This window comes from Gopherus evgoodei, chromosome 23 (assembly GCF_007399415.2).
Source record: "Gopherus evgoodei ecotype Sinaloan lineage chromosome 23, rGopEvg1_v1.p, whole genome shotgun sequence".
NCBI lineage: Eukaryota > Metazoa > Chordata > Testudines > Testudinidae > Gopherus > Gopherus evgoodei.
The window spans coordinates 1,116,071-1,136,356 of NC_044344.1; the positions used below are offsets into that span (position 1 = coordinate 1,116,071).

The following is a 20,286-nucleotide window of genomic DNA, read 5'->3' on the forward strand; positions in this document are numbered from 1 at the left end:
TGCACCAGTGGGTGAGTGATCTGCTATACAGGGCATCGGGGAACACGCATGGATCACTCAGCATTTGTGCATCCCTCCTCCTAGCCCCTGCTGCTATCCCGAAGCCATCAGGGCTGCCACGTTCCCACAGTGATTTCACAGTGAGCTATAAAGACTGGCTGGTCCCAAGCACCTGGACGCGGGAGGGGAAAGCCCAGTTCTGGGGAGCAGTGACCCTGGCCAGGGTCCTGGGGCAGCCAGCAGGGCAGGACGGTGCCTACTGGGGACATTTGGTGCTAGACAGCGTGGCCTTTGGGCCCTGCCCCAGAGACAGTGACCATTGCTGCTTGCACAACAGCTGGTCAGGAAGGCTTTGCCCCAAGCGGGGCTCCTGGGCTCAGCTTGGGGGTCTGCCCCGCACAGGGCTCTGGGTGGCTTGGCTCGGCTGGGCTCCCTGGAGCCACAAGGCTTCCCTCTGCTCTCACTCACTCTCTCTCTTTCCTCCCACTGCAGAGAGCTGACACGCCCTGCAGCTCTGCGCCTGCCCGCACCAGCCAGATGGCTGCCAGCCTGGTGGCTCTGGGGAGACCCTGGTCGGGGGAAGGAGGGAAGCCCCATGTTCCTGCTGTGTCAGCCAGGCACCCAACACACTCCCACAGTGCTAGCTTCAGGCTAGTGGGGCCCGGGATGCAGCTGGGCTGGCGCTGGCAGGGGAGAGCCCAGGGCTGGACTGGAGGGGGTTATGCAAATCTCCTTTTGGAGGCTCCCGATGGGGCCACGCAGCCTCTTCCCAGTATCAGATGGGGCAGCCCCAGCCGGCTCCACACACAGGCTGATGTGCTGGCCTCAGGCTGGATCCCACGGGGCACCCGCAGGGCGAGCCTCTTTCTCTCCCTCTCCAGTGTCCCAGCTGATGGCTGCCCTGTGCCACAGCTCAACCAGGGGCTACGGGGGGACAGCAGGAGCTGTGCTCACCTCCCCCATTTTCCAGCACTTTGGGGACCCTGCTGCACACTCTTCTCTCAGTGGGGGGAGGGTTGGGGGGGCAGGCTGGACTGTGGCATGGATGGGCTGGGCTGGGGTACAGACAGGTGGGGGAGCAGCTGGAGCAGTTACCCATGAGCATCCAGGGCCCTGCACAGGCTCGGGGTGGTGCCCAGCAGAGATGGAGGCTCCACATTCACCCCCCTGTCCTGGGCTGTTCTCGGGGGAGGGGAAGAGAAAGTCCAGAACCACGTCCCTCACCCCATGGCATGGGGGGCGTCAGTGCTGGTGCCGGAATCTGACCACAGGGTTCCCCACCTCCCCATCCTCTGCTCAGGCCCTCAGCCTCAGGGCCAGGGTATCGGAGGGGCACAGGGCTCCTCACTAAGGCACCCAGCCCTGCTCAGGGCCAGCGCTTTGCCCCAGCTGAGCCCAGGGAGTCAGACAGGCCCAGGGCCCTGCTGAACCTCAACCATCCTCTCCTGGGGGGAGCTACCAGTCAGTCCCAGAGCCCCCTTGTGGCACCCATAGCACCCTAACCCCTGGGCACCTCTCCCTGGGGACACCTGGCTAGTGAGGCCCCAGTGCATCTCAGGCTATGGTAGAGCAGGCATCCCTGATGGGAGAGGGGCTGTGCCCCCACACACCCCAGCTGCAATCCTGGGGTCCCTGACCACCTTCCGGCATCCTAGCCATCAGCAGAGCCTCTCAGCAGGGCTCAGCACAGCCCCAGAGGGTGACCAGGAGCAGCCGGCACTGGCAACATGGTACAGCCATGCAGCTGGGAGAAACCCAAAGGGGCCCTGCGCTTGCCCTGCAGCCCCAAGCCAGGACAGGCTACTGCTGAGGTGCCAGAGCCACACCCGAGACCAGACCTGGCCACATGCTCAGCTGCAGCACCCTGCAGACGCCTTGCCAAGTGGCTGAACAGGTCAGAAAATCCGGCCCATGTGCCAGAGGGTGGATCCTGGCAGCGCCATGGGAACAGCCTGCTTCTCCCGCTGGGATAGGGCCAGCCCTGCCCCAAGCCCAGCCCTGCTCTCTCCCTGAGCAGACGATGCCCCAGAGACCCCAAACAAGGCTTGCTACATGTGCGACCAAAGAACAGACCCAGATCAGCAATTACTGACCTGCCCACATGGCCATCCTCCCCCCAGGGCAGCAGAGCAGGAGAAGCCCATGGGCCCACCAGCATGGCCCCGGGCACCACCTGCCTCTCCGGAGACCCTGGCCAGCCAGCCCCTCTGGATTCACTCTCTGCCTAGGCTGGGCCCTGGCATGAGCCATCGCCCCCAGGGTCCTGACCAGCAGCTACATGTACCTGTGTGCGGCACCTGTAGGGGGAGAAATCCCAGGGCCACCGTGGGGCAGGCTCCCCCAGCTGCCCAGTCTTCCCATCCCCCTCTCTCCATCCCCACCCCTTACCATGAGATGGCCAGAGAAACACCTTCCTTGACCCAGCCCATCTCCCCTTGGTCCCAGGGGCTGGGTGGAGCAGGTCAGGAACATGCTAGCCCAGTCCTAGAACACTGCAAGCCCCAGGAGGCCGTCCTGTCTCCTCTGGGGCTGGCCTGGGCTCCTGCCCTGGGGGGTGGGTATTCCTGAGCGCTCCCCTCCCCACCCACAGCAAAGGCTGGTTGTTGGAGCCTCCTTCACAACAGAATCCCTGGCAGCTGCGCTGTGTCCCCTGCAGCCCCTCTCCAGCCAGCCTGGCAGTGACCTCGCCCGCAGGCTCCACACTGCACAGAGAGGGTCACAGCACCTGGACACAGCCAGGGCCAAAATCTCTCTGCATGGGCACCTAGGGGGCACCCCATGACACCAGCCAGGCACCCCCATGCCCCTCAGTTCCCAGGGAAGCTTTTCTGCAGCAGCTGCTGCTGCTCCAGGGAGCCGAGGAGAAGTAACTTGGGGAGGGAGACAGGGCGCAGGGGCTCTGCACACAGCTGCCGGTGGGGCAGGTGGGCTGCTGGGGGTTCTGGGCTGGGCAGCTCTGCAGGGGATAGAGCTGGGGCCCAGCCTGTCTCCGGCTGCTGGTCTCAGGACTGCAGCGAGCACAGGCAGGTGCTGCAGTGGGAGGTGGGGGGGCAGCTGCTCTGCACCCACCAGGCTGGGCTGGATCCATGGCACAAGAACTATTGATCCCAGCCCTCCCCAGCGGGGTAAGGGGCCCTGGGTCTTGGGGGCAGGGCTCAGGGGGTCTATCCACGACCTTGCCATCACCTGGCCAGGTGACCTTGGGAAAGTCCCTTCCCATCGCGGTGCCTCAGTTTCCCTGTCTATACAGCGGGGCGGGGGGGGCTGCCGGGGCCCCAGGCGCTGGGAAAGGGGAGGGAAGCTGGCGGCTGTTTGGGGCTGGGAGCGGGGGCCGCTGCCGCGCCTCGTCCCGCATTGCGGAGCCGGGCAGATCCGCGGGACTTACGAGGCGGGCAGCGGCGGAGGTCCAGCGGCAGGACGGCCGCGCAGGCTGCAAGGAGCAGGCAGAGCAGGCGGGTGTCCATGCCGGAGGCGGCGGGGAGCGCTCGGTGCAGCCCCCGCTGCAGCCCAGCCCGACGCGTCTCCTGCTGCCGCGGCTGCTCCGGGTGCTGATGCTGCACGCGCCGATCACCGGCCCCGCGCGTGCTCCGCTCCCTCCTGCCCCCGGCAGCCGCGCCACGGCAGCGTCTCCAGCGGGACGGGCGGGGAGCAGCGGGCACCGGGGGCGGCGGATGAGGGCGGAGAGCGGGGGAGGGGGGCACAGAGGGCGAGGGGCGCAGAGCAGAGAATGGAGGTACAAAAGGGGCTGGGGGCGCAGAGCAGAGAATGAAGGTACAGAAGGGGCTGGGGGCGCAGAGCAGGGGATGGGGGCGCAGAGCAGAGGATGAGGGTGCAGAAGGGGCTGAGGCAAAGAGGATGGGGGCACAGAGCAGGGGATGGGGTGCAGAAGGGGCTGAGGCAAAGAGGATGGGGGCACAGAGCAGGGGATGGGGTGCAGAAGGGGCTGAGGCAAAGAGGATGGGGGCACAGAGCGGGGGATGGGGTGCAGAAGGGGCTGAGGCAAAGAGGATGGGGGCACAGAGCGGGGGATGGGGTGCAGAAGGGGCTGGGGCAAAGAGGATGGGGGCACAGAGCGGGGGTGAGAACACAGAGCAGGGGATGGGGTGCAGAAGGGGGTTGGGGCAGAGAGCAGGGGATGGGAGGCACAGAGCAGAGGATAGGGGATGCATAAGGGGGTGAGAACACAGAGCAGGGGATGGGGGGCACAGGGCAGAGGATGGGGGTGCAGAAGGGGGTGGGGGCAGAGAGCAGGGGATGGGAGGCACAGAGCAGAGATGGGGGTGCAGAAGGGGGTGGGGCACAGAGCAGAGGATGGGAGTGCAGAAGGGGATGGGGGTGCAGAGCAGAGGATGGGGGCACAGAGCAGAGGATGGGGGCACAGGGCAGAGGATGGGTGCAGAAGGGGATGGGGGCACAGGGCAGAGGATGGGGGCACAGAGCGGGGGATGGGATGCAGAAGGGGGTGGGGCACAGGGCAGAGGATGGGTGCAGAAGGGGATGGGGGCACAGAGCAGGAGATGAGGGGCACAGGGCAGAGGATGGAAGTGCAGAAGGGGGTGAGGAGCTCACGCTTCTGTGCAGCTGAGCATGTTTTCAGAAGTGGTCAGTTATTTGGGGTGCCCAGTGTGATCCCCAAGGTCTGGATTTTGGGGATGTGGGTGCCCAGCCCCTTCGCAGGACTCAAGCTTGGCCCCAAATGGCCCCCCCCCCGAACATTTGGGCTCCAAGGAGCCAGTGGGCTTCTTCCTAGCAGCTCCCCTGCCCCTGCACTGCAGCTCCTATGGGGTGCTGCCCCTGCGCCCCTGCTGAGGCTGGGCTGGGGACGAGGCCAAACACAGGGTGTCACGGAGTGGGGGGAGTCCGGCCCTGCACCCCTCTTCCTGGGACCCACAGTGACTCTCAGCCAGCCAGTAAAACAGAAGGTTTATTGGACAACAGGAACACCGGTTACAGCAGAGCTTGCAGGCACAGTCAGGACCCCTCCACCGAGTCCTTCTGGGCTTTCAGGGTGCTTGGATCCTAGCTAGGATACCCTGAATTCCGCCCATCCAGCCCCAAGCCCAAACTCAAACTGCTTCCCTCTTGCCACTCCCTTCCTTTGTCCCCTTCCCGGGCAAAGGTGTTGACCTTTCCCCTCCCTTACCTAGCTCAGGTTACAGGCCCTGGCATCGTCCATCCCCTAAAGTCCTCCCCTGCTCTCCCACTCCCCACACAGACAATCCCTACTCCATCACACAGGGCACCTTGTTCATGGCTCTGGGGTAGTCTGGGGGCTGCTGCTCAAGGTCCCCAACCCAAGCTCTGGGGCCGTCTGGACACAACGGGAGGTGGCTGGTGGGGGGCAGGGGAAGTGTTCCTGATTCAGAGGAGTCTTGTCTGGACAGGGCCAGGGGGCACAGCGATGTGCCTGAGAACTGCAGCTCAGGGTAAAGAAGGGCTGAGTCCCCCCACCCCGCAAGTATCCACTCCTTGAGGGCCCCTCCCCGCACTTCTGGCTGCCCCAGTGCTAGTCAGGGAGGGGAGGCCTCAGGACACTTCCCTACTGAGGCAGAGGGTCCCGGCTGGGCTTCCCCCTTGGGGAGGGAACAGGGAATGGTCTGGAGGGGCCTGGGCCTGTCAAATGGAAAGGGGGGTCCATGCGGCTGGAGGGGGGCTGGGCATAGGAAACAGGAGGACAGGGGAGGTCCATGAGGTCATGGCTGTGGGGGAGGGGTCCATGAGGAGCCCTCCATTGAGATGTGTCCCATGCTATGCAGACGTCTGGGTTTCCTCCCCCACAGTGAAGACTCCCTCCTCTCCCCTCCCCCAAGGTGACACCCCCTGTCGCTCTGGGCCCCAGCTCTGGGTCTTGTGCTGCCCATTGCTGGAGTGGGCACTGGCAGGGTGAGCAGCCCTGTGCAGCTATGTCAATGCTGGGAGGGCGGGTGAACCGGTGGGGGCTTGCAGGCTTGGTGCTGGGGCAGAAGTGCCACTGGCATGGCTGGAGCAGGTCAGTCTCCTGCCATAGGAGAGTGAGAAACAGAATCATAGAATATCAAGGTTGGAAGGGACCTCAGGAGGTCATCTAGTCCAACCTCCTGAGCAGGGCCGAGTGCACTGCTTCCTGTGCTGCACCCCTGGCCCAGGGACCTGCCTGCTGGCTCAGACGTGGCTGGCCAGAGACCCCCTCCATGCTTCACACAGGTTCATTTCCTCCTTCGCCAGGGAGGGGCACGGGGCCAGGCAGCACCTCCACACTGCCTGATGCACACAGCAGGGACTGGGCAAACAACACACCAGCCAGGAATGCAGCTGAGTCCTGCCTGGAGCACAGTCTGGGCAGAAGCCCCCATGTTTGTGCCGCATAATCTGCACTGCCATGGGAAACTAACCCCCCCGGGCATTGCCCCTCTTTATGTCTGGCTGGCAGCTGAACAACACCTGACAATCTCGTGCACCCTCTGCTGGCTCCACAGCACACGGGAACAGCCAGGGCTGGGCTGGCAACCACACGGCAGGAACCTCTTCCAAGCCACCCTCCTTTCTGGCTTTGTTAGCAACACAGCAGTGGGGAAGGGGACAAAGGGGGCTGGAGAAGAACCAGTGTGGGAGAGGTTTGTGCAGGGAGCAGCGTCCTGAGCTGTGGAGCGGGCGAGGGTGGCTGAGCCGGGCACAGTGGCCAGCGAGGGATCTGGCTGTTAATGCCTGAAGCAGGACTGACACGTTGCCAAGCCACATGGGTGAAAGGGGCCTGGGGCAGCCCTGTTGGTCAGCAGTGATCAACATCAGACCCAGGGGATATGGGGGGCTGCAATGGGAATCGCAGTGGCTGGTTCAGCGTAATGTATGAACTGAGCATTGCAAGTAGCTGAGAATAGGGCAGAGCCGGCCCTATCTGGAGCCTGACGCCTGCCCCTCGCTCTGGGGGTGGGTGTGACACAGCCCGGCTCGCAGGCCAGTGGCATTCATGCTGGCTACACTGAGGGGCCCAGGCACTGCCCGATAGACAAGCCGTAAGCTGTGTCTGACCCGGAAACCAAACCGTCTGCACCCCATGACCTTCATCCTTCCCACGGGGCTGCGGCAGCCCCCCTCCGTGAGTCTCAGTGCAGGCCGCTCCCCACCCCATGGAGGCTGGGGGAGGGGAGCCATGCAGTATGCACTGCCCTAGTGAAAGGGGGCACTGTGCCCGCTGCCATCCCTGGGAAGGCATTTGCCCAGTGTGCTGGGTTCCTGGCTTGGGAGCTGCTGGGGGCAGGCAAAGGGTTTGGCTGATGTGAGTACAGCCTGCCCAGGGTTCAGTGGTCTCTGCCCCGGATCCCTCTCCCAGCGGCTGTGACAGGTTCAGCCGTGGGCCCCACTTTGGGTGCTGCACCTTTCAATTTCTGTTGGCTGAGACTGGCCGCCATGTTATGCCCTGCTGGGCACAGCCTGGCCTGGAGCAGAGGAGACGCACACACCACACGCTCCCTCCCAGGCTCCTGCATTGAAGCGACAGCCAGGGGCCAAGGGGACTGCCGGCTCGTTTGTGCAAAGAACAGCCCTTCGGCTCCCACACACCCCCTTTCTCAGTGGCAGGGCCTCGGAGCCTGCCTGCCTAGTAACACGGCCTAGCAGTAGCATCAGCCCCACCCTGGAGACAGAGGACATAGCACAATGAGCAGGGCTCTCAGCCGATCCACTGCCAGGGCTGGAGTGCTCCAGGCCGGCTTGGGGGGCCGCCAGATTCAAAGGGGCCTCAGAGAGCTTCTGAGTGCAAGGCAGCGGGGCTGCGTCAGACGCCGTGGTGGGAAGAGTGCAGGGGTGAGATGTTTCCCACATTTCCAGCCAGGCTTAAGGAGTCCCTGGTGCAATCCTGAATGGCTCCGGGGAGGCCTGTGAGAGCCTTTGCTGGTGGGTGGCTCCCATGAGCCACCTTGTGTTACAGATACTGAAACCAGGCCAGACACTCGAAATGTGCAGCGTTATGTGAGTGGTTTGTTCTAATCAGTTCCCGCATTCTCCCCCCGGAAGGGTAGAGAGGTCGTACGAGGCAAAGCCCCCACCGTCTGTTAAAGATGGTGATAGCTGCCCACTTGGGGGAAAAGAGCCATAGGGAGCTGAGGTGGGTTCTGGGAGCTTGTTCCCTACAAAACAAAACAACGCACAGGAGAGGGGAGAGAAAGGAACAGCTAAGAGAGAAAATGCAGCTTCTGTCACTGGGGTTGACCCTCACTTAGCCTCGGTGCTGCAGAGTCACAGGCCCAGCCCATGGTCTGACCAGCCGCGCCGAGACCTGGCAAACTCATATCAGCGTTGGGCTGCTTTTGGTATTGTTTTTAGCTGCCTCTGGGTGCAGGCTCACAGCTGTTGCAAAAGGGGCCGTTGTCTGGGCCGGCTCAGCCAGACTCTCATTAGCCTGAGACAGAGAGCGGGTCAGGAGAAAGGAGAACAAAGGAAAATGGCCCAAGACGGCAGGACCCCAAGTCTGACATTCCAGGTGCCATTCAGACTCAGCAGGAGCCGGTGGCTTTAGCATCGGTTCCTTCTGCCTGGCCCGCTCTGGCCAGGGTGTCGCCAGGACCAGGACCAGGACGACGAAGCCCAGCAGTGCCTGGGGTCTCAGGACATGGCTGGCAGGTATGGTGGTGACTCCCCCGCCCCCGATAAACAACGTCCGGGAGCTGGTCACCACCCAGAGTGGTGATTCCCTCCCATCCCTAGAACCTCACAGCCCCTGGGATGTTTCCTGCAGCCCCTCCTCCCCACCCAGTCCCAGTCTCTTGGGCTCCAGCTTTGCCTGAATTTATGAGCCATTTTGTGTCACAGGCTGAGTTGGGCTTTTGTTCTGGAGCAGAGCGACCACCCCCTCTCTTCCACAGGATCTGTGAGGATCAGGGCTGGGAGGGGCAGCTGGAGCAGGAAAGCCCTCTTCAGAGAGAGTGGGGGACAGGCTGGGGGCTGCTCCAGGAGTCTCTGTCAGGCCTCTGCAGGCCTTATGCTGGGGAGAGGCACACAAATTAACCCTTGCAATGCTAACTTGCCTGGGGGCACGCAGGCTTGGCTGATCAGGCTCCCCACACTCCCACTCTCTTGGCCCAGCTGGCGGGCCACAGCCCTGTGCCGCAGGGACTCTGCAGGGGTGCGAGGGGTCGGCAGTCCGCAGCCGTGGACGAGGGCGGCAGCCCATGCCAGTGGCTCCCGCCTCCAGCAGTCAGGGTGTTTCCAGTGACACCACAAGCAAGAGTCTGGCTCTGAGTGGCCATGAGCCCCGGTCCCAGCAGTGCGCTCTGGGGAGAGCAGAGTGGGGAGTGAGGGCAGGATAACAGTGACCAGAACTTTCGCAAAGCAGGCGCCGTGACAGATGTGGCACTGGATTGTAATCAACAAGCAGATTAAGCCTTGGGGGTTAGGAGTTGCCTGTCTCTCTCCACTGGTGCAAAAAAGACGTGGGATTTAGCCTGTCTGCTCCCAAATAGCCATTGTCAGCTGTCCTCCCTGGGCGTGCTGAGTGCGGGGGCTGGAGCAAGCAGGCTGCGTGGCCTACCTAAGAACCCCAGCCCCTCCACCATCCACCATGGCTCAGGATCCCACCCCAGCCTCCTCGGGCCCTGCTGCTTAGCACTGTCACCCTGGCTTTCCCTTGGCCCCTGGCTGCCTGCCCCCCCCCCCCACAGCTATTGATGGGGAGAGGGGCACAGTGCAAGGGGACCCCAGCTCTCAGGGACCCAGTGCTCAGCAGATGAGGGGCTCAGGCCAGCTCCCCAAGTCAGTGCTGTGAGAGAGGGCAGTGCAGGGTGGGGGAACAGCTCTGGACTCAGGCCAATCTGAGTGCATTCACCTGGGGGATTCGAGGGCTGATTGTCACTCACAAATACCCCTCATGCCCCCACTCCTTGTGCCCTCCCAGGCCCTGCCATGAGCTCTGTCGCTGCCTCGCTGATATTATCCCGTCTGCACCCTGGCATTCAGAGCAGCCCCCGTCCTGATCCAGCAGGAGCCCTGCTCTGCTCTGGGCTGAGGTCTCTGGTCTCTTTGCAGGAGGACTCTTGCCATGCCCCCAACGCCCCTCCCGCTGGCCCTGGCCCTGGCCTTGGCCCCGGCGGGCTGCCACTCAGGAAAGTCTGTGAGGCCAGGGCTCTAGAGCAGCAGGCCCCATCGTGGCCTCTGAGGGAGGGCTCAGAACCTGCAGAGCCCGGTAGCCAGGGTCAGAGATGGCAGTCCTGATGGGCCGCCCTCCTGTGCAGAGGGCTGGGGGCTCCCCCACACCCATGGAGCTGGGGTCTCGATGGATTATGGGGGAGCTCCAAGGAGCCAAGCCCAGCTGAAGGGAGCTCATCCCTGCACCCCAGGGGCAGGCGGGGGCCAGGAGCCAGACGGGGCTTGGCCTGGGAGGATGTCTGGGCCCTGCTCGGCGGTGGGCGACGTGGCTGTTTCCTGTTAGCAGGGCCTGGTCGGAGGGCGAAAGAGAGAACAGAGAATCCCAGGTGCAGTGGGAGCTCGGCAGGGACACCGTTAGTTACTCAGAAGCGAAGAAGCTCTTGGCTTGTGGGCTGGGTTGTGCGGGGGCTGAAGCCACCTGGCCAGGCCCCTGTCTGAGCGGCAGGAGGGCGCCCCCAAGCCAGCAGCCCCAGCCTAGCATTGAGGCAGCTCTCACCCCCGACAGGGTCACAAGAGGGAAGCTACAAGATGGCTGCGAAGCCTGTTCCCCTCTGACCCCATCTCTGCAGCTGGAATCCAGCCCGCGTCGTCTTCCAGCACTCCCTGCTTCAGCGCCCCCCATCCCATCTTGATCTAGTGGGCACAGCCCCCTTCCCCTCTGCCCCACTCTGTCATGATGTCCATGGTGTGCAGGGGCAGTGTAGAGTTGCCAGCCCTCCAGGATTGGCCTGGAGTCTCCAGGAATTAAAGATTAATCTTTAATTAAAGATTATGTTGTGAGGAAATCTCCATGAATATATCCAACCAAAATTGGCAACCCTCTGGGCAGGAGTCCCCGGCCCAGCACGGCTGCCATGGGCAGTGGCGCTGGAACATCTTTAGCAGTGGGGGTGCTGAAAGCCAGCCCCCTTACCCTGTCCCACCCCCTGCCCTGAGGCTGGGAGCAGGGCTGTGTCTCCTGGAGTGGGGGACCCAGACAGGGGTAAAGGGGCTGAGGCCACAGCTGGGGGCGGGCGTGGGGCCAGGAGCAGAGCCCCAGGCAGGGGCCAGCAGCTGGGACCCCAGGAGCAGTGCCCTAGGCGCAGGGCTGGGAGTGGGGCAGGCCCCGAGAGCAGAGGCCTGGGAGCAGAAGTGGAGCCAGCGGGCAGGACCCGAGCCCCAGGTGAGAGGAGAGGTTGGGGAGTAGAGTGCAGGCAGAGGGCCGGGAGCTGGGCATAGGCACAGGCAGCACCCCCAGGTTTTGTAAAAGCAGCAAAGAATCCTGTGGCACCTTATAGACTAACAGACGTTTTGGAGCATGAGCTTTCATGGGTGAATACCCACTTCGTCGGATGCATGTAGTGGAAATTTCCAGGGGCAGGTATATATATGCAAGCAAGCTAGAGATAACATGCATCCGGCGAAGTGGGTATTCACCCACGAAAGCTCATGCTCCAAAACGTCTGTTAGTCTAGAAGGTGCCACAGGATTCTTTGCTGCTTTTACAGATCCGGACTAACACGGCTACCCCTCTGATACTTGACCCCAGGTTTTGTGCACAAAGCCAGCAGCTGGGATGCAGGGTGCAGGGATAAAACCTGGGGGTGCTGCAGCACCCCCTCGCACCCCTCCTTCCTGTACGTATGGCCCTGGGGGGCCATGAATGACAGTCAGTGTGTGCTGATCCACGCAGAAGCTGGGCTGACCCCCACACAACTCCTACGGGCTACTTTGCAATGCCCTCTCGTGAGGAGGGGTCGCTGCCCCTGTTCACAGCCCCTTGCTGCCAGCTTGCCAGGGTATGGCAGCTGCCCCTTTCTTTGCACTAGTGCAGAGGGGAAGTCAAAGCCCAGAGCAGCAGCACACTGAAATGCTCCGTCTGTCCCAGGCTTGCATGCCGCGCTGCTCCCTGGGGTAAGAGCCACAGCCCAGGTCAAAAGCCATGCAGGAGGTTTGGGCTGTTGTGTCTTTTGTTCCTTGCACAACAAAGCTCAGAGGAAGGAATCCCACAGGCATGGTGGGGCCCAAAGACCATGTGTACTGGCTAGATACAACATGCCAGGCCTGGCTACATGCACACAGACACGGCTGCTCTGATGGGGGTCGAGTGGCTTCTGAAACCCAGAACACGGTGAGCACCAGTAGAAGGGGCACCACCCTGTTCCTGTGCAGCCCAGGCTGGCTGGTGGACAGGTGTTGGCAGTTGGGGTGTGGGGGTCTGCAAGGCAAAGCAGGGATAAGCCATTGCAAAGATGACTCGAGAGCCTCGGAGAAAGGAGGGATTGTGGGATTATAACTGCAAAAGGCAGAAAGCCTATTAACAACTGGAATCGATTTGCTGCTGACATGGAGAGAAAAGCCGTTGTCCTCCCCCTCTCCCGCCATGCCCTAATCTGCATGGTAATAAAAAGCGTAAGAATTTTTGTGGGGTCAGGTTATAAATTCCCCCAGTGTATTGGAGCAGGGCCCTCTGGGGTGACACCCCTGCTGGGCCAGAAGGGCTCGGCCTCCAGGGAGTCCCCAGGGGGGCTGCCGGGGTTGTGATGACAGCGGCTGCCCCTTGTTCCAAGAACAAACTGTTTCCTGTGTGAAGCTGAGTCCTGAGAGAGAGACTGTCCTGGCTCCTTACAGAGGGTGAGTCCCTGTCACATGGCCAGGAGCAGCGGGCCAGAGCACCGCTGGTGTCAGTGGGGCCAGAGCCCCACTGGTGGAAGTTGGCCTTGTTCCATTCACTCAGCTACACTGATTCACAGCAGCCAAGGGTCTGGCACAATTCGTCTTATCTGTGATACAGGGGCCCTGTCATGGCCCCGAACCTCACCATGGCTGGGCGCTGTACATTATTAGGTGCATTACGGTAGCGCCCCGGAGCCTGGGACCCATTGTGCTCGATGCTGTAGGTTATTAGGTACATTACGGTAGCACCAGAAGCCCTGTCCCGGACCAGGGGCATATTGTGCTGGGTGCTCCTAGGCTGTACAACCCCGGCCCCGTTTTGTGGGCTCCTCAGGGGACTCCAGACGAGTTAATCCCAGTAAATGGCCCCCAATTCATGAGTGGCTCATTTCCAGGCCTGTCTCCCCACGCCCTGACCATGGGCCAGCAGGACAGCTGGTACCAATGGCAGCTGGAGAAGCAGAGGCCCAGCAGGCGCTGCATGCCCAGGGCTCTGGGGCTGAGCAGGGCACGCTGACCCAGGCTCACTCCCTTGGCTCCAGCCCACGCATGCTCCAGGGGTTTCCGTTCAATTTGCTGGCAGCTCTAGTGCTCTGTGACCTACATCCCCATGGCTGGGGCACCCACCATGCCATGGACCCCAGGGCCCATTTCCATGAAGCATGGCACATGGGTGCACGAGGAGCCATTCTCTGTTCAATTGGGCGCCTGTGCTCAGGGTGTTGGCTGGATGCCTCCTGCACCGACACAGGGCCTGGCCCAGCCCTGGGGTCACCTCGGGCATTCAGGTCTCATGGGGGCAGGTCTTGGATTCTCAGAGCAGCTCTCGGTATCAGGTAGGGCACGTGGTCAAACCACAGGCTGCATCGTGCTCAGGGGTGGCCACAGCAGCGTCTCAAAGAAGCAGGACGCTTGCTGCAGCTTACAGTGACAGATGCCTCCCCCAAACCAGGTGAGGGGCTGTGGGGGCTTTCCGGGGCAGGGGAGGGGACATCGCTTGCTTGTTTTCATGTAAAACCGTTTTTTCTGATTGGGTTTGAGTCGTGAGCACCCGGTCCCACGTGGGCCCACCTGGGATCCTCTGGCCCATGCAGGCTGGGATGGGTTCCACGCCCAGAGCCTGGGGGCTGGATGCAGAAAGGGATGTCAGGGCCCTGATCCTGCAGCGAGGTCCAGGCTGAGCCCTGCGTCCACACAGAGCTCCAAAGCTGGATCTGCAGGAAAGCTGCTGTCTGCTCAGCCCACCAGGAACTGAGACTGCGGGTCCCACGTCCCTGGCAAAGGCAGGGCAAAGCTCCACACTGGAGTCTCAGGGGCCAGGCGCTTGGAAAAGGCCAGCATGGAGCCGCTGAGAAATCGCACTGTCCCTGGGCAGTTCTTGGGTTCAGTCCAGCACCGAGACACCATGAGCAGCCACCTGCAGTGCAGGCCCCAGGGCTGCTGTAAGGCAGGAGAAGGGAAGCCAGGCCCCTAGGGCTCAGCACGCAGCCCAGTCAGAAGGAAACTGCAGTCAGGACCCAATTGCTGGTGTAACAGCGGCAGTTTCCCGGAGTCAGCAGCACTCAGTTTGCCCATTTACCCCAGCTGGGCTCTGGCTCTGTGGCTCTAAGCCGCAAGGGACCAGAGCTGGGTCTCCAGGCAGGGCTGGCCCCAGGCATCCGGGGGCATCCCAGAGGACATCTGATCACCCGGGGGCCAGAGAAGCTCAGCGGGTTTTACGTGTTTCTTCCCCAAAACATCTTTACTAGCAATTCAGGCAGCCACAAAGGGAGAAAGACCTGCTGGCCCCTGGGAAATCTCCCCCGTGAAGGAGAGTACGTTCCCCATGTCGGCGTGCCGGTGTGTGTCCATCTGTGTGTCCGGGCCCATGGACCCACACACACACCCCGCCCCAGGCAGGGGGCCACCTGCTGCTCAGTGCAGTGTCACTGTGTGGGGTCCCAGTGCCCGTCTGTGGGGCCTGACATGACTCAGGAGACAGACTCACCCCATAAGCACCTGATCTACAGGGGCTCAGGCTCTTGCAGTGCCCCCAGCATGGGTCAGTGACCACAACTCCAGGCCTGAATGCCGAGCTCTGGGCAGCTCTGGTTCTGGGTGCTGAGCTCCAGGCAGCTTCGGTTCTGGGTGCTGAGCTCCAGGCAACTCCAATTCTGGGTGCTGAGCTCCGGTTCTGGATGCTGAGCTCCAGGCAGCTCCGGTTCTGGGTGCCGAACTCCAGGCAGCTCCGGTTCTGGGTGCTGAGCTCCGGTTCTGGATGCTGAGCTCCAGGCAGCTCCGGTTCTGGGTGCTGAGCTCCAGGCAACTCCAATTCTGGGTGCTGAGCTCCGGTTCTGGGTGCTGAGCTCCAGGCAACTCCAATTCTGGGTGCTGAGCTCCGGTTCTGGGTGCTGAGCTCCAGGCAGCTCTGGTTTTAGGTGCCGAACTCCAGGCAGCTCCGGTTCTGAGTGCTGAGCTCCGGTTCTGGGTGCTGAGTTCCAGGCAACTCCAATTCTGGATGCTGAGCTCCGGTTCTGGGTGCTGAGCTCCAGGCAGCTCTGGTTCTGGGTGCCGAGCTCTGGTTCTAGGTGCTGAGCTCTGGTTCTGGGTGCTGAACACTAGTTCTGGGAGCTGAGCACCTATCCCCTCCATGACGCTCCCGTCTCGCACTCTGGTCACTGACACTTTCATTGTTCGTCAGTGAAATGCCTTGAGCTGTTCAGAGCCTCGAGTCACAGCCCAGCGCTGGGGGTGCCCTCCAGGTGCCCATGTCGCCAGGCTTTCCAGGAATCAAAGGAAACCACAGACAGGGCTGCTGCTCCCCTGCTTGCAGGGCATCATGCCAGCCTGGCCCTCTCCCCCTCTGGCAGCCCTCAGCACATGAGACCCTAGTCCAGGGAGTGACACAGCAGCTCTCACAACTGGCAGCCCGGAAATCACCCCCGCCGATCAGGGCTGGGTGTGAGAAAGAAACTTAGTCACTGAATCCAGCGTCTCTTGGTGTGGCAGGGCCCGTCCCGAGGCACCGAGCCGGCTGGGTGTTCCAGCTCCCGTCTCTTCTGGGCTCAGCCTAGCTCCTAGCAGAACAGGTGCCCACATCACAGAAACCCACCAACCCAGCAGGCATCAGCCAGCCCCCCTCACTGGCAGCCTCAGCAGAGGACCAGGGCTGAGCGGGCTGCAGAGACTGAGCTTCTGTCTGACCCCAGAGGGGTCTGTGCAAGGTGGAGCAATGGGGCAGCACCAGACTGGCACGGGGCCCTTCCAGCTGCCCAGCCTGGCAGCAAACTGCTCCAGGGAGTGACCCCCCACCCCCCCGCCGCCCCTTGATGCACAGCATGTGCCTGGGGGCAAGGGTCCCGGGCTAGGCTGCAGGCCTGGCTGAGTATCCCAGCAGGGGTTGTGCAACGGACATTGATCCATTGCTCTGCAGCGTTGCGGGTTGCTGTGCAGTGCTGCTACCTCTTGTATGGAGTTGTGCTGGACTGTGTGGTACTATGCGGTGTTGTGTTGCTGTGAGATGTTGTGGTGCAGTGCAGTGTTGCAGTGCTGTGCTGGATTGTATTGTTAGGTAGCTGTGCTGTGGGGTGCTGTGTTGTGTTGCTCTGTAGCTGTGTGGTGTTCCTGTGTTGCTTTGCGGTGCTGTGCAGTTTTCATGTACTGTGCTGTGTTGCAGTGCTGTGTTGTGTTAATATGTTGTGCTGCAATGCTATGTTGTGTAGCTGCTTTGTTATGTTGCTGGGTAGCTGTGCAGTGTTGTGTTGCTGGGTAGCTATGTTGTGTTGCTATGTGGTGTAACTGTGGTGCTGCGTTGTGTTGGTGTGTGCTGTTGCTGTGCAGTGTCGTGTTGTTGTGTGGTGTAACTGCAGTGCTGTGCTGTGTTGTTGTGCGGTGTTGTGTTGCTGTGTGCTGTAGCTGTGCAGTGCCGTGTTGTGTTGCTGTGTGGTGTAACTGCACTGCTGTGCTGTGTTGTTGTGCAGTGCTGTGTAGCTGTGCTGTGTTGTGCTGCTGTGCCGTGCCATGCTGTGTTATTGTGCTGTCTAGCTGTGCTGTGGTTGCGTTGCTGTGTGCTGTAGATGTGTGTTGCTGTAGCAGTGCAGTGCAGTGCTGTGTTGTTGTGTAGTGCTGTGTAGCTGTGCTGTAGATGTTTGGTGCTGTGGTTGTGTTGCTGTGTGCTGTAGCTGTGTGTTGCTGTAGCTGTGCAGTGCAGTGTTGTGTAGTGCTGTGTAGCTGTGCTGTAGATGTGTTGTGCTGTGGTTGTGTTGCTGTGTGCTGTAGCTGTGTGGTACCATGTTGTGTCGTTATGCAGTGCCACGTTGTGCAGCGAAGCTCCTTCCTAACAATAACAATGATGTTTTGCCCTCACAGACCTTCAGCCCCTGGGCAGCTGAGCCCCCGGTTACCACTGACTACTACTATGAGGATGGGGAGTACCCGGAGGGGGGCAGCCCCCTGCCAGAGCTGTGTGAGAAGGGGACTGTGCAGAGCTTTGCCCGCACCTACCAGCCGGCTGTCTACCTGCTGCTGTCAGCGCTGGGTGTGGCGGGGAACGGGCTGGTGCTGCTCACCCACGCCCGCTACCGCCAGGCCCATTCCATGACTGACGTCTGCCTGCTGCACCTGGCCGTGGCCGACCTGCTGCTGCTGCTGACGCTGCCCTTTGCTGTGGCGGGCGTGCTGCAGGGCTGGCTGCTGGGCACCGATGCCTGCCGGACCCTGCAGGGCTTCTACGCCCTCAACTTCTACAGCGGCTTCCTCTTCCTGACCTGCATCAGCGTGGACCGCTACATGGCCATCGTCCGGGCGCCTGCTGCCTGCCGCCTGCGTCCCCGGGCCCGCTGCTATGGCTGGCTCGCCGCCGGGCTGGCCTGGCTGCTCTCCACCCTGCTGGCACTGCCCCAGTTCGTGTACAGTCGGGCCGAGGATCACGAGGATGTCCAGCTCTGCAGGGTGCTCTTCCCTGCCAGCATTTCCAGGGCAGCCCAAGGAGCCACCAACCTGGCCCAGGTCATCCTGGGCTTCGTGCTGCCCTTCCTGGTCATGGTCTCCTGCTACGCGGCCATGGCCCGCACCCTGTTGGCTGCCCGCAGCTTCCAGCGGCACAAGGCCCTACGCGTCATCCTGGCCCTGGTGCTTGTCTTTGTGGCCCTCCAGCTGCCCTACAGCCTGGTGGTGCTGCTGGACACGGCCGACATGCTGGGCAGCCGGGAGATGAGCTGTGCCCAGAGCCGCCACAAGGACCTGGCTCTGGTGGTGACCAGCGGCCTGGCCTTCGCCCGCTGCTGCCTCAATCCCGTGCTCTATGCCTTCGTGGGCGTGCGCTTCCGGAAGGAGCTGCGGCTCCTGGCTAGTGATGCTGGCTGCGTGGGCCGGGCACAGGCTGGGCAGCGCCCCAGCCCCAGGCGCCTGGCCCTACTCTCCACCTGGCTGGACATGGTGTAGGGGGCGTTGCTGACCAGGCTCAGCCCTCTCCCTGCCAGCCAGGAGGCCAGGGCTCCCCTCCTCGGCTGGCAGGGGGCTGCTGGGGCAGGTTCATGGGAGAAGACAGTGTCACGTTGTTACTGCACCCTCCTCTGGCCGCTCCAGGGGCAGTGTTCACTGGCTGGTGCAGGGTGTGTGTGTGTGTCTGTAAAATGCCCAGCATACTGGGGGGGTGGTGTCTGTGTAATGCCCAGCACATGGGGGGGAGGGAGCTGTCTCACGCCCAGCACACTGGGGGGTGTCTGTGTCTGTGTAACATCCAGCACATGAGGTGAGGGGGATCCGTGTAATATCCGGCACTCGGGGTGAGGGGTATCTGTGTAATGCCCAGAACACTGGAAGGTCTGTATAATGCCCAGCACATGGGGGGGGGTGTATTGCCCAGCACACTGGGGGGGAGGTCTGTGTAACGCCCAGCACGGGGAGGGGGAGGTTGTGTAACGACCGGAGTGTGGGGGAGTCAGGGCCCTGCACCCCCCACTTCCTGCAGTTCACTGAGACTCTTGGCCAGCCAGTAAAACAGGTTTATTAGACGACAGGAACACAGTCCCAAGCAGGGCTTGTAGGTACAACCAGGACTCCCCAGCCAGGTCCCTCTGGGGCAAGGATCTTAGACCCCAGACTTGGGGTTCCCTGCCTCTTCCCTGCCAGCCCAAAGCTGAAACCAAAAACCCTCCAGCAGGCTCTCCCGCTCCCTCTCCCCTTCTCCCTTTGTCCAGTTTCCGGGGCAAAGGTGTCAACTCCCCCCACCCCCCTTCCTGACTCAGATTACAGGCTCAGGTACGATCCCTCACCTAAAGTCACCCCCTGCTCTCCCATCCCCCATGCAGATTGTCCCAGTAAAAGTAGAGACATTCCCAGGTCAATCCACCCTGCTCCCTCTTGCTTCACAGCAGGGCACTGGAGGCTCTGTGTAATGCCCAGCACATGGGGGAGGGGTCCGTGTAATGCCCAGCACTATCTAGGGAAGTGGGAAAATAATCAGGCTTCCTCCTCTTCTTCCCCTGCAAATCAATAAAACCTGCCCTGGGCACCTGCGTGTGATTGTTATTCTTGTGTGTGATTCTTCATTAACTCCCTTGCTCCAGCTGCCCAGCTGCAGTGTTGGGGTGACTGGCCCTTTAAAGGGAGCCGGTTCTCATGTGCTCTGCCTTGCTCTCTCCTCTGGGACAGAGAAGGCAAGGCAAGGCAAGGCCCTGGGCCTGAGAGAAACATGGGGCTTCTGCAGGGGCCTGGAGTGTGCAGAGGACTTGACTCCAGCCAGGTGGGGCTGAGAGCAGCTTCTGGGGAAGGAGCAGGGAGTGACCCACTGGGGCCAGGCTGGGAAGAGGGAGAAAGGAAAAGGAGCCTGGGAAGACCAGCTGGGCAGAAGGGTGTGAGGCGATGTGTGACTGGCAGAGCAGTTCCTCAGACTGGAGGTGTTGGGTGCAGCTGCCCAGAAGACTCTGTCTTGTGTTTGTACCTGTACACCCCAGCAGACCAGACAGCCAAGTCACTGAGAGGAAACTGAGGCAGGGATGCTGCATGACTATGGCACAAGGGGGTGTTTGGAGGTGGTGACCCTGTTACATGCTGTCTCATGGTCAGAGACAAGGACCAAGAGTCAGGGAGCTCTGGACAGCAAGGCCCTGAGGCCTCTAGGGCCAGGACAGGCAGCTGGCCAGATGCTCTGAATTGTTCCCCCCGTGTCTGTTAATGGTCTATGGCAGTGTCAGCAACAATGAAGGATGGGGCCACATGTTCCCAGCCCCGTGGTACCAACTGCCCCTTTGCCAGCCAACCTGTGGGCCGGGGCTGGGAGTAACTGTCGGTGGTCTCACTGGAAAGCATGGTGCTGGAGCTGCGGCTGCAAAAGGGGAGTGGCGGCTGGCTGGCTGGTGGGATGGGGTGGCTGGCTGGCTGGGCAGGGGGGCTGCTTAGAGGCTCTCAGGGGGGCTAGCAGTCGTCTCATCATTCCCTTCCAGGACCTGGCGAACCTACTGGGAGCCTCTCTTGTCTCTGCCCCAGGTCCTGGCGGGCAGGGGGCACAGTTGGGGCATCTGTGCTGTGTCA

The 20,286-nt window shown here is 61.8% G+C and overlaps 2 protein-coding genes across 2 annotated transcripts in view; one reads left to right on the plus strand and one right to left on the minus strand.

The window, feature by feature from the left end:
- The window catches only part of CNTNAP1 (contactin associated protein 1), a 37,719-nt gene extending 34,250 nt beyond the window's left edge, over window positions 1–3,469 (minus strand). The window contains 1 exon segment of the mRNA XM_030540906.1: window positions 3,386–3,469. Coding sequence (XP_030396766.1) covers window positions 3,386–3,464 — 79 coding nt within the window. The 5' untranslated portion in view covers window positions 3,465–3,469.
- A 5,118-nt stretch (window positions 3,470–8,587) lies between these two features.
- Window positions 8,588–18,195, plus strand: CCR10 (C-C motif chemokine receptor 10). Its single transcript, XM_030541703.1, has 4 exons — window positions 8,588–8,598; window positions 10,000–10,084; window positions 16,623–16,763; window positions 17,032–18,195. Exons 1-4 carry the CDS (start codon window positions 8,588–8,590, stop codon window positions 18,193–18,195), a joined length of 1,401 nt encoding a protein of 466 aa, XP_030397563.1.
- The last annotated feature ends 2,091 nt before the right edge of the window (window positions 18,196–20,286 follow it).

Coding starts and splice junctions, on each gene's coding strand:
- CCR10 (XM_030541703.1), top strand. Junction 10,085..16,622: donor GCTGCCACTCAGGAAAGTCT/GTGAGGCCAGGG, acceptor GTGTAACTGCAG/TGCTGTGCTGTGTTGTTGTG. Junction 16,764..17,031: donor CTGTGCTGTGTTGTGCTGCT/GTGCCGTGCCAT, acceptor TGTGTGCTGTAG/CTGTGTGGTACCATGTTGTG.